Source organism: Amyelois transitella, chromosome 3 (genome assembly GCF_032362555.1).
Source record: "Amyelois transitella isolate CPQ chromosome 3, ilAmyTran1.1, whole genome shotgun sequence".
In the NCBI taxonomy this organism is placed as follows: Eukaryota; Metazoa; Arthropoda; class Insecta; order Lepidoptera; family Pyralidae; genus Amyelois; species Amyelois transitella.
In genome coordinates, this window is record NC_083506.1 from 13,031,968 (window position 1) to 13,045,418 (window position 13,451).

Here is a 13,451-nt window from a genome sequence, read left to right on the forward strand (position 1 = left end):
TCATCTCTCTCTCAGGGATGTCGTATAAGGTGACTATGGGATAGGTTTATAATCTTGGGATTCTTCTTGTAGGCGATGGGCTAGCAAACAGTCACTATTTGAATCTCAATTCTATCATGAAGCCATACAGCTGAACGTAGCCTTCCAATCATTTCAAGACTATTGGCTCAGTCTACTCCGCAAGGGATAATATGTGTGTTTGTATGTTATAACTTTTGGGCCGTTTATAAGTACTTCATTTCGTGTTTGACTCCACTTTGGTATAAAATCAGTATGATTATATTGATCAAAAGATTTCTGTTCAGAATCTAGCAATTGTTATACAATACAAAATCAAATGCATACTTAAATTAAAATCTTTATTTTAATCACTTTATATCAATATAAGATTGCCAAGATAAATCCTCTACTGGATCCCGCCTATTGTCCTTCACATCTTGTTTCTTATCATCATTCTTCTTGTGACACTTCGGGTCTTCCCACGCCGACAAGTCCAAGCTAGGGATCGCCTTGCAAGGTACCATTTTATTGCTGAAAGTAAGTATAATTTATCAGCTAACACATCATTTAACATCTTCTCCCTTCCAGCTATAGTCTCAGTAACATCCTCACCACTCTGGAGAGGAGCCCTGGGTATGTGTTTGTCATTTACGTCGATCTTTATATTACAATTTGTAACATCATGTCACTAACTTAATATGGACATTGTCTGAAATACTATAGATGTTATCTTTTAACTAGCTTATTAATATGGGTAAGGCATCGTTTCGTTGTGCCGTGTGGCTCCCGGCACCAATACAAAAAAAATAGGACCACTCCATCTCTTTCCCATGGATGTCGTAAAAGGCGACTAAGGGATAGGCTTACAAACTTGGGATTCTTTTTTAGGCGATGGGTTAGCAACCTGTCACTATTTGAATCTCAATAATATCATTAAGCCAAATAGCTTAACGTGGCCATTCAGTCTTTTCAAGACTGTTGGCTCTGTCTACCCCACAAGGGATATAGACGTGACCATATGTATGTATGTATGTAAGTATCGTTTCAAAGTTTGTGTTGTAGATGTCTGGCAGCTTTGATTCTTCGAAAAAAAAAACTGACAAACCAATTGACATAAATAAGCAACCAAACTTGACATAAAATCTTCGTTTACAAGCTACAGGAGTTGTATCCAATAATTGACTTACAACTCGCTTTCAACAAGAAGAGCTTCAGGTTGTATATGTGTGACACCCACTCCGCTATCACACATCAATCGAGCCACACTGGTCTTTCTGATCTCATGAAGCTGGGCTGTAATAATATAATATATGACCAAAAATTAATTAACTAACAGAATTTCTGCACTAGAAATTTGCTAGCATGTACCCAACTACCCTGTTCTGTTTTTTTAGTCCCTATGTTCATTTTAAGATATCCATCTATCAGTCTTGTCTTAAATTTGATCCTTCTTACGGCTCCTAATTTGATTGAATGCTTCTTTTGCATGTTGATTAGCATGGCAGAAAAAAACTTCTACACTCAGTAAAGTCCGAGTCGTTTGTAAATAAATTTAATCGATTCTTGAATAATAGGTACACTCACGCAATGTCAGTGAAGTTGGCAGATCTCCGTGCTCAAAGAAATGCCTGTCGGACTTCCTCCACTGCACCAGGTTCTGGGTCATGATGCAGAACAGCGTGGGGCCCACGACGGCGCCCTTCACCCACTTCTCGCTGTAGATGGCCGGCATCAGCTCCAAGTCGTCTACGTCTTCGTAAAGACGTTTAAATTGTTCTAGTTTCTGGATAAAACAATCCGTCAGTCAGTAGTCTATATATGTATGTAACTATAGCACTGCTATAGTTTTATAAATTTGATAGATTCTTACATCAGGATGAATCTCCTTGAAGTCCTCCCACTTGCGGGCGACGGGCAACCCGCAGAGTTTCCTGTAGGCGTTGTAGGGAGGCACGCCGTGGTCACGACCTCGTTTGATGTCGATTGCGGGCAGATCAGAGGCTCGTTGCCTACTGCCAAAAACACGCTCCGCAATCTGAAACCAACATCTTTATTTGGAAGCCAAATTAAAACTAATTTAAGAGACGAAGAAAAAGATTTCCGAGTGGTGTACATAGTGACAACAATTTAATATCTAATTTTAAACTTTCATTTACGTGCGCTTTTAATAATTGTATTATTTATAAAAAACAATACATCAAAAGTTAAAATTCCAATGACACTGAAAATGACAATCGTGAAACTACTCCTACAATGGGTCAAAATTCTCACAAGTGTGGTCTTCAGAGAGGTGCAGGTTCACTAGGAAGTTATATTGTGCCCGATGATATTAAAGTCAAAAATCTATGCCAATTTACACAAAGCGATCTTTCGAATAGCTATCTTACTTACATCAGGATCCATATTGTGATCGAATTTAGCAGCAGGTTGTCTGAACGTCCCTTGCGTGAGGTCAGCTTCTGTGTTGTTCAGCTCGTAAATACCTGATCTGAATGAATCATCAACAACAGTTCTGGTTCCTAAATATTTTCCCTTATTACTGTAAAGACTGTAAAATAAAAAAAATGAAGCATTAAGTCTGAAAAATATAAAAGAATTCCATTCCAACTTTTTTTATAAATAAGTAAGTTTATTTGTTTGTTTGTTGCCTCTTCACGCGTCATTTATGACACCAATTTTCCTATATATAATGAAGAGTCTGAAGAAGAACATAGGGTACAGTCCCACTTGTTACACTTGCAAAATTTTTTTGGTAAAAGCTAATGTAAAGATAAAGGCGATACAAAAAGCAACGACAGACTTATTCTAGAATTCTTTTGGTCAATCTGCCAGCAAAAAGAAATGGCCAAAAATTAATATCGGACAATCATATCACCTAATGTACGATATAAATTCGACTGACCACAAGTAAACCTCATATACAAAGTTACACAAATTAGTTACTCACTACGATCTGCCCTCTTGGAAAGTGTGGAAATATCTGGTGCCCAGGACAAACTCGTGGAATACCCCGGGCTTGTACCTCGCATCAAAGTCATCCACATAGCCGTCAGTATTGTATATTATGCCGACTTGTAAAGCATTTTCTCTACCTGTTGAATTAGATTATCATTAAAAGTGATGAAAGAATTAATTTATCATATGTTCAATACTAGAATAATTTAAAAATTTCCGAAAGGGACATAGACGTGACCAAGTAAGGGATAATGCCGTGCCGTGTGGTTCCCGGCACCAATACAAAAAAGAATAGGACCACTCCATCTCTTTCCCATGGATGTGGTTAAAGGCGACTAAGGGGTAGGCTTATAAACTTGGGATTCTTCTTTTAGGCGATGGGCTAGCAAACTGTCACTATTTTAATCTCAATTTTTTCTAAACGCCAAATAGCTGAACGTGGCCTATCAGTCTTAACAAGGCTGTTGGCTCTGACTTCTCCGCAAGGGAGATAGACATGATTATATGTATGTATGTATGTAAGGGATAATAAGGGATAAAGACGCGACTAAGTAACTAAGATTAAGTATTTTACCTAATAACAAAGCCATTAGTTCATAGTACATCAAATGTTGATACTGAGCTATATTTATCTCCCGGGCAGTCTCGTACAGTTCCTGGTCGCCCCAGCACGGGTTGATCCCGGCCAGTTCGCGGGCAAGCCGGTTGTGTTCCCGGTATATCACCAGCGCCACTATCGTTGACCCTTGTAACGTGTTGCCTCCGAACGAGTCTCCTGCAAATGTAATTCACAATCAATGACATGATCATTTTCTATTGGTGCCGTGTGGTTCCCGGCACCAATAGAAAAGAATAGGACCGCTCCATCTCATTTCCCATGGATGTCGTAAGAGGCGACTTAGGGCTTATAAACTTGGGATTCTCGTTTTAGGCGATGTAAGTACGGAATAATGCCGTGCCGTGTGGTTCGCGGCACCAATACAAAAAAGAATAGGACCACTCCATCTCTTTCCCATGGATGTCATAAAAGGCGACTAAGAGATAGGCTTACAAACTTGAGATTCCTCTTTTAGCCGATGGGCTAGCAACCTGTCACTATTTGAATCTCAATTCTATCACTAAGCCAAACAGCTGAGCGTGGCCTATCAGTCTTTTCAAGACTGGTGGCTCTGTCTACCCCGCTGGGGATATAGACGTGATCATATGTATGTATGTACTTACTATTGATTAAAAATTAAATATTTTATTTGATTGTTGGAAGCATATATAGACACAACACAATATTGAACAAAACGCTTTCACCAAGAGAGTTACTATGGTTATCTGTTTGTTTTCTCCATTCATAACGGCGGCCTCTGTGTGTGACGCAGCGGTTGTACGCTTGTCTGCGACACCGGAGGACCCGGGTTCGAATCCCGGCCAGGGCATGATAAGAAAAGAACTTTTTTTAAATGGCCTGGATCTTGGATATTTATCTATATAAGTATTTATTACAAAATATAGTATCGTTGAGTTAGTATCTCGTAACACAAGTCTCGAACTTACTACGAGGCTAACTCAATCCGTGTAGTTGTCCCGTATATATATTTATTTTATTTTTATTTATTTAATATTTATAATTTAAATCAAAAAATCAAGATGTATTACCAAATTCAAAACAAGAATTTTCCCTAGGTCTCACGTTGTTGACACACGTCGCGGCATTAGCTGGCGGTCTTTCTATGCCATCTCTGAGTTCGGATCTCAGTAGACCGTTCCTGTAAGTCCTGGTCCTTGCAGCCTGCTGCTCTGTGTTCCCATAGATTATTGACAAGTCCAGTAATGGTGTGGAAAGTGTTATCTGAAACAAATGCTTGATAGAGTTACATAGTACTATTTGTACCGCAAATGTGACCTCAAATAATACTTTTATTATTTAGTTCACCACATTTATGAAATGTGCCCGGACTTAACGAGTTTCGTTTACTACTAATTTCTATACAACTTTTAACGAACTGTCACTCCATATATTATTTAACATTGATGTCGTAAAAGGGGTCTGAGGGATAGGCTTATAAACTTGGGATTCCTCTAAGTGGGCTAGCAATGTGTCACAATTTGAATCTCAATACCATCATAAAGTCATACAGCTGAACGTGGCAATTCAGTCTTTTCAAGACTGTGGGCTCTGTCTACCCCGGAAGGGGTATAGACGTGACCATATGTTTGTATGTACATAATAACTCACCCGCTCTGCTGGAAGCGTATTAGGTATACATCTGAAGTCCTGGTAGGTCTGGAATCTGGTGAGGTTCATGCACCTGACGCCGCTGCGGCGGAGGAACGGGTCGTCCTCGGGCACCGGGATGGCGATGCAGTCGGGACTGGCGCGGTTCGGAGTGTTGCCCAGACAACACTCACTGGCCATGACATAACGCACTGTGTGAAAAGAACGTGTTGACATATTGACACGTTAACACACACGTGCCGTGTAGAATAGAATAGAAGAATAGAATATTTATTTGCTTTTGACTAGGGTTTACAAAATATTTAAAAATGTCGTAAAAGGCGACTAAGGGATAGGCTTACAAACTTGAGATTCTTTTTTAGGCGATAGGCTAGCAACCTGCCACTATTTGAATCTCAATTCTATCATTAAGCCAAACAGCTGAACGTGGCCTGTCAGTCTTTCAAGACTGCTGGCTCTGTCTACCCCGCAAGGGATGTAGATGTGATTATATGAATTAATAAGAAGAAGAAAAAAAATGCTGCAGTGCAGTTTCTTACCGCTTCTTCTGCACTGACGACTTGAAAGCGGCAGTAAATTTAGTTTTAAGTAATTTATTTGACGTCAACCATTGTTGTTAAACCATACGTTTTGACAATTATTAAACGATATGAAGTATCCTATAATAATGAATAAAAATTTCGAATTTTTTAAAAAGAATTTGAATAAAATGAATAAAAACATACAAATTAAACTAACACAGATATAGGACATCCAGATAATCTCCAACAGCCAGTAGGAACAGGTTAGCCGCCAGCGTGGTGAAGTGGTGATCGGCGTGGTATCCTTCGCTCAGGATCTTGGTGCGAATGAGGCGGGCTGAGGGCAACTCGGAGCCGTTCATGGCTGGTCGCAGGGTGTTACCTGAGGAAAGCAAGTATTTTCATGGTACACATTTTCCGTTAACATACTAATATTAAAAAAAAATAAAAAGTGTGTCTTTTACCATAAAGTGTTCTTGAAATGAATGATAGAAAATTCCAAAAGTACATTAAAGATGAGCTTTGTAGGAAAGCCTATTGCAGCACGGAGGATTATATTACTGATAAACATGTGAGGTCCGAGCTTGACATAATGGCCTCTTAAATGCTTGTGCATTTTTGACATGGTCTTGATATAATTTGTACAGTGTGTACCTACATATTTTATTTAATTTTTATCTTTATTTATTTGACGAAATATTCGTATTGAAATAACTAGTTCTACATTCATTCATGTTTTTTAATGTAGACAATGTGCATTCCTCCGCGATTTGGATTTAAGAGATCTATATTTGTAATTGACGTCCGATGAAAATGATGCTGTGTAGTTTGTTCCGCCGCTTCTTCTACACATGCGCTTTGGAAGCGGTAGTAGTTATAATTAGATTTAGGTGATGTGACGTCAATAAGTGATACCTTGTATCCAATTTTGAAAATAAATTCTATTCTATTCTATTAACATACTACTCGTAATATTAAAAAAATAAAAGTCTGTCTTTTACCACTTTCGTGAACAAACCAGTTTGACGCATTTAGTGCAATTTTATAGGAATTTTCATAATGTTGGGTCAAACATAGACATTTACACTAGAATGTCAGTTTAGTGCGGACAGAGTGACGTGAAAAGCTTGTTACTCATAAAAGAAGATGCCAGATAAGAAAAATAAATGGGGAGACTCTTCTTAGAGTTAGCTGAAACCTGGAGAAGTAACTCTAAAAGATAGAATAAAGCATCCTCTTAATTGAGTTTCATTAACGTACATACATATGGTCACGTCTATATCCCTTGCGGGGTAGACAGAGTCAAATAAATTACTTAAAAACTAAGTTTACTGCCGCTTCCAAGGCGTCAGTGCAGAAGAAGCGGTAACAAACATATAGAATTGAGATTCAAATAGTGACAGGTCGCTAGCCCATCGCCTAAAAAATAATCCCAAGTTTGTAAGCCTATCCCTTAGACGCCTTTTACGACATACATGGGAAAGAGATGGAGTGGTCCTATTCTTTTTTGTATTGGTGTCGGGAACCACACGGCACACATATCGCACTCGGCAAGTTTCATTAATTCTATGGTAATTTATTTAAAGGTTGATATAATATTTAAGGGTTGTCACATAAAGTTTACTTACCCAGCCCAAATTTGGCAGGCAGCATCCTGAGCAAGGGGGTGGGGGAGCCGTTCCTGGACGGGTACTTGGGGTTGACGCAGGTGCCGTCCACGCGCCGACCCTCGTGCTTCTTGCACGGCTGCACCGATATCATGCATGGACTAGAAAAATTGTTTCATTTAATGGAATATTAGATCGGTTATCATCATTTCGATGTATCATACTACATTGAAAAGTTAGTTGTACTTTCGATTCTACATACATAAAAATCACGCCTCTTTCCTGTAGGGGTAGGCAGAGACTACCTCTTTCCACTTGCCACGATCTATGTATACTTCCTTCGCTTCATCCACATTCATAACTCTCTTTATGCAAGCTCGGCGGTTTCGGGTACTTTTAACCTGACCTTTTACCAGGACGTCCATAATTTGATCAAGATACGTTCTTCTTTAAGAACATGACAAAACATGACAGAACTTGAAACATGAACTTTCTTCTTCCCACTCCAACCTTTCCCTCCACACTCTCCTTGTACATCTGCTTAGTGGTTATTCGATTCTAGTTTGTTTCAATTGGATTTGCACTCATAAATTCTGGGTTATAGGAATAGCTGGACTGAAATGTAGTCATGTTCCAGCATTTAAAATATTTCTCTTGATTACTCTATATTCGTAAGTAACAACTGACCTGAAGATAGGCCGTACATTAAGATAAAAGTTACTTTATCTTTAAACATAATTTACCTTGTTGCGTTCAGAAGTGTCAACGTATTGTTCCTCTCCTGTGTAATAGGCTTCCCATAGTAAACATCATACAGCACTTGCGCCAGCGCAGTCTGTATCAACAATACACTAATCGCATACTTCAACATCATCGTCTTAATTACTGAAATTAATGGTATTAAATCTGACTTTATAATCCTTCGTATAAAAGGATATTTTTATTATTTTAGGGATCCTTATTTCAAGAGCTTTGCAGGAGGACTTTACCAAAGAGACGATCTAATTAAACATATTCGATTTCCGCCGTGTGGTTCCCGGTACCAATACAAAAAAGAATAGGACCACTCCATCTCTTTCCCATGGATGTCGTAAAGGCGACTAAGTGATAGGCTTACAAACTTGGGATTCTTTTTTAGGCGACGGGTTAGCAACCTGTCATTTGAATTTCAATTCTATCGTTAAGCCAAATAGCTGAAAGTGGCTATTCAGTCTTTTTAAGACTGTTGGCTCTGCCTACCCGGCAAGGGATATAGACGTGATAACATAGTATGTATGTATGTAATTAAATTTTTAATCGATAATAAGTACATTTGCATTTAACGATTTGCAACACAATACTTTTTGAAACTCAAAACGTAGATTTTTTCGCAAAAAATACAAATAAGCAGGTAATTGCTATTCATTAATTACCACGGAACGCATGCTTACATTAATCTTAATTCAATTATGCAGCGGTATAAATAATTTATGCTAAATACCAATTAAACCATGTGCCGTGTGGTTTTCTACACTTAGGAATACAACCATTTCATATATCTCCTACGGATGTCGTAAAAGGCGATTAAGGGATAGGCTTATTGTTTTAATCTAAATTCTAGCATGAAGCCATACAGCTGAACAACGGCTCTGTCTACCCCACAAGGGATATAGACGTGATTATATTGCAAGGCCACTTAGTGATGGAATTGAAATTCAAATAGTGACAGGTTGCTAGCCCATCCCACAAGAAGAATACCAAGCTTATTATAGTCATTCCCTTAGTCGCCTTTTACGACATGCGCTTTGGAAGCGGTAGTAGTTATAATTAGATTTAAGTGACGTCAATAAGTGATATCTTGTATCCAATTTTGAAAATGAATCTATTCTATTCTATTCTATCGAACATAAAATCTTTTGGAAAAAGCTACCTAATCAGTCTTTTAATTGACCTGTATCGGCCGAAAACGTTAAGAGAATTTTGCAGAAATTCGGCTCACAAATTGTAACAATAAAGTTAGGAGGACTAAAGATTCTTTGAAATTTTGTCTTAAGTCCTGAGAAGTTATCTATAAATTATATTGATTTAATACGTTATTTATTTTAAAAACAAGTATTACTAGAAGAAATATTTTTTTTCTTTTAATAATACTTTAGGTATTCCTAACGTTTTATTTGTTTTTAGCGAGATACGTGAATTGTTTATGCCATTTCTACTAATATACAAAAATCTTGAGTGAGAAAGACAGACATTGTAGATTAGAAACTACTGGAATCTCCAATTTTACAAACGATATCTTTCCCATGGATGTCGTAAAAAGCGGCTAAGGGATAGGTTCATAAACTTGGGATGCTACTTTTAGACGACAGGTTAGCAACCTGTCACTATTTGAATCTCAATTCTATTATTAAGCCAAACAGCTGAACGTGGCCAACAGTCATTTTTAGACTGTTGGTTCTGTCTACCCCGCAAGGTATATACCGTCTATATAGACGTGATTAAATGTATGCAATGGACAATACCACTTAAATTCACCTGGCTTGTACTTAGTCCCAGTTGCATCCTTATAACTCTGGAGAGGAGCCCGGGGTATGCCTTCAACCATGGATCCTGGATTGAGTGATTCAGGTTTTTAAACGAAGCCACTACAATCTGACCTCCGCAACCTTTGCAGGTAAACTTGAGTATTTATTAACTAGTATTAGTAACTAACCTTATTAGTAGGTACAGAATATTATAATCTATACATATAATAAATCTGTAGAAAGGTCAATTCTGTACATTGAAAATATTGAAAAAATAAATAGCAGGGGGTGTTACTGGATCGATACCAAACACAAAAATGTGATTAAAAAAATTTTTGTCTGTCTGTCTGTATGTTCAGGCATCACGTGAAAACTAACGTTTCGATTTTGATGAAACTTGGTATAATTATACCTTATTATCCTGGGCATAAAATAGGATACTTTTTATCCCGAAAAAATACGAAGAAAAAAAAATCTTAATTTTTTAGTTTATCCATAGACGTTGTTCTGTAGAACCGCGAACACACGTTGCGTTACCCGCAGTGGATTAAGCGCCGTAACCTGTAGCGCCTAAAGTCGGCTTTGGCTTGAACCGTTTGCTGCACAAGCGGGCCGCTACTAATTACTATGAAAAAAATACTACATAGCTACATTAATTCCCATCAAGCTGAAAATGAGTATAATTATTTAAAACACAATCAGAAGCATTATTTCAATATTCCCCATGATTCCGGTTTAAGGAAAAAAATTTACTCACGGTCAAAGGTAAAAAATGGGTGTATCGCAATTTTCTTTAAAACGGTAAGTTTTTCAAATCGGAAAATTACCTCAGACATAAATTGTAGATCATAAAGTTATCTATAAAAAAGGTATCAATATTTTTTTTCAACAAAGCTACCGTTTCTGTGATATAACGATGCAAAAAGTTGCAAGCGTCATAATATGCATCCGTTTCCTTGCCACCTCTGAGGTAGTGTACTATTAGCGCGTTTTTTTTTTACATTTTTATTATTAAACTTGAAAAAGTCTGAAATAGGTTAGAATAAACACGTGTTTTCACTACGCAGTGGCACTCAAGACTAACTTTCGTATTTATTATTTAAAAAAAATAGAATAACCCTAAGTGAAGAAAATCATCTTAGGACAATAATAGAGGTTACAATTATCAAATTCAATGCAATAATCAAATTAAAACTAAAGCTACTTATAAAAAGAAAGAAAAAAGATGACTACAAACTAAAATTTAATTTATAAATTGTACAGTCCTTGCATAGCATCAACATGCGGGAATGTGCCCAGAAGGCTGGCAGCATTGCCAATTCGAATGGCAATGCTGATTCTCTGAGCCAGATAATTTCCAGCCCTCTGGTCAAGAGATACCTCAATTAGCTTTTTCGACAATTGTCGGAAAAGCTGATCGGCAGATAGGCCCCCCGGTCCCAGAGTTTCTACCCCAAAAGGTTCAAAAGTATAGATATTACTGATAACTACATACATACATACATACATAAAATCACGCCTCTTTCCCGGAGGGGTAGGCAGAGACTACCTCTTTCCACTTGCCACGATCCCTGCATACTTCCTTTGCTTCATCTACATTCATAACTCTCTTCATGCAAGCTCGGCGGTTTCGGGTACTTTTGACCTGACCCTTTACCAGGACGTCCTTAATTTGATCAAGATATGTTCGTCTAGGTCTTCCCACCCCGACCTTTCCCTCCACACTCTCCATGTATATCTGCTTAGTCAACCTGTTTTCATTCATCCTCTCCACATGACCGAACCATCTCAACATACCCTTTTCTATTCCTGTAACTACATCTTCTTTCACATCACAACATTTCCTTATCACACTGTTCCTTATCCGGTCACTCAATTTCACACCCAACATACTCCTTAACGCTCTCATTTCCACTGCATTTATTCTGCTTTCGTGCTTCTTTTGCCATACCCAACTTTCACTCCCATACATTAATGTCGGGACCAATACGCCCCTATGCACAGCCAGTCGAGCCTTTTTGGATAGTTTCTGACTGCTCATAAAGGCATGCAAAGCTCCATTCACCATGTTCCCCGCGTTCACTCTCCTTTCAATATCACTATCACACTTGCCATCTGATGTAAACTTTGATCCCGATAACTACATATTTGCGCCTTTTGAGGTTTTTTGCCTCATTTGAAGCAGAACGGCCTTAGATTTAGTAACCTGAAGATGAGACGGCGCAAGTGTGTCGACACAAGTAGCATCCCACACCCAAGGCCGCCCCAATCTCCAGGGTACCAAAGTCATACCATCCGGTCTCTTGGCATCATCCCGAGCCAGACCGTTTGGTTCTAGAACGGCTGGAACATGGATGGTGGCAAGAGCATGGAGGATTATATCACTTAGGGCGGCATGGCGCCCTAAACGGCCGGCACTCCTAGGGAATGAGAGGCCGTGGTGTCCATAGCCGACAACGGTATCCCCGCAAGGACAACTTTTATTAAAGACTAACGGTATTTCATGTGTTGAGCATTCTGAGATAAAGCAGCTATACGACCCTAGCCACGTACACAATTAAACAGAGAGACAGATGTTGTCTCAAGGTTTCACTACAGTATAAATGAAGGGACTGGGTTTCATTATACTTATGTATATTTTATATTTTGAATTCAAGTTAAAATTACCGACAGAACAATATTTTTACTTATATTACTGCTACATAGAGTATATACGAGACGTGCTTATGCATATTATGACGCTTGCAACTTTTTGCATCGTAATGTCTCAGAAACGGTAGCTTTATTGAAAAAAAATATTGATTCCTTTTTATAGATATCTTTATGATCTACAATCTATGTCTGAGGTAATTTTCCTATAAAACTTACCGTTTTGAAGAAAATCGTGAAAATCCCATTTTCTTACCTTTGACCTTGGGTAATTTTTTTCCTTAAACCGGAATCATGGGGAATTTTGAAATAATGCTTTTGATTGTGTTTTAAACAATTATACCCATTTTCCGCTTGATGGGAATTAATGTAGCTTCATTCCTATTTTTTGGTCTAAATTGACCGGACTGAAAATAAAATGGAGAAATAAACCATATATGCGAAGACCGACATCCGCGCGGACGGAGTCGCGGGGGAAAGCTAGTAAATAATATATAAGGACGTCCTGGTAAAGTGTCAGGTCAAAAGTACCCGAAACCGCCGAGCTTGCATGAAGAGAGTTATGAATGTGGATGAAGCGAGGGAAATATGCAGAGATCGTGGCAAGTGGAAAGAGGTAGTCTCTGCCTACCCCTCCGGGAAAGAGGCGTGATTTTATGTATGTATAATATATAAGTATACATACATACATACATAAAATCACGCCTCTTTCCCGGAGGGGTACGCAGAGACTACATCTTTCCACTTGCCACTATCTCTGCATACTTTCTTCGATTTATCCACATTCATAAGTCTCTTCATGCAAGTTCGGCAGTTTCGTACACAAGTATTCATTACTACTTAATAATTTAATACAATATCAATTTACATAGCGGGCGAGGAAGACGCGTTCTTAGAATCGTACTGTTGTAACTAATTGCCTCGTACAAGTCAAGGGGCTCGGCCCTGAATTAATTTCTAGGAACACCCTTGACGGCCATCTCAATCA

General features: G+C 38.4%; 1 protein-coding gene across 1 annotated transcript; it reads right to left on the reverse strand.

Moving 5' to 3' along the window:
• Positions 1-368: 368 nt before the first annotated feature.
• Positions 369-8,184, reverse strand: LOC106132964 (peroxidase-like). The gene is made up of 12 exons (XM_013332545.2): positions 8,054-8,184; positions 7,332-7,471; positions 5,921-6,085; positions 5,183-5,373; positions 4,603-4,795; positions 3,530-3,730; positions 2,948-3,092; positions 2,392-2,548; positions 1,871-2,035; positions 1,585-1,783; positions 1,188-1,293; positions 369-531 (listed from the first exon to the last, which is right to left on the reverse strand). The coding sequence occupies exons 1-12, from the start codon at positions 8,182-8,184 to the stop codon at positions 369-371; spliced, it is 1,956 nt and encodes a 651-aa protein (XP_013187999.2).
• Positions 8,185-13,451: the final 5,267 nt, after the last annotated feature.

What these genes read in the sequence shown, in the direction of transcription:
- LOC106132964 (XM_013332545.2), bottom strand. Translation starts at nt 8,184, where the DNA reads ATGATGTTGAAGTATGCGATTAGTGTATTGTTGATACAGACTGCGCTG. An exon ending in ATACGCTTCCAGCAGAGCGG is followed by an intron (nt 4,796 to 5,182) that starts GTGAGTTATTAT and finishes CATTTGTTTCAG; the next exon opens with ATAACACTTTCCACACCATT. An exon ending in CTTCTTGTTGAAAGCGAGTT is followed by an intron (nt 532 to 1,187) that starts GTAAGTCAATTA and finishes ACTTACTTTCAG; the next exon opens with CAATAAAATGGTACCTTGCA.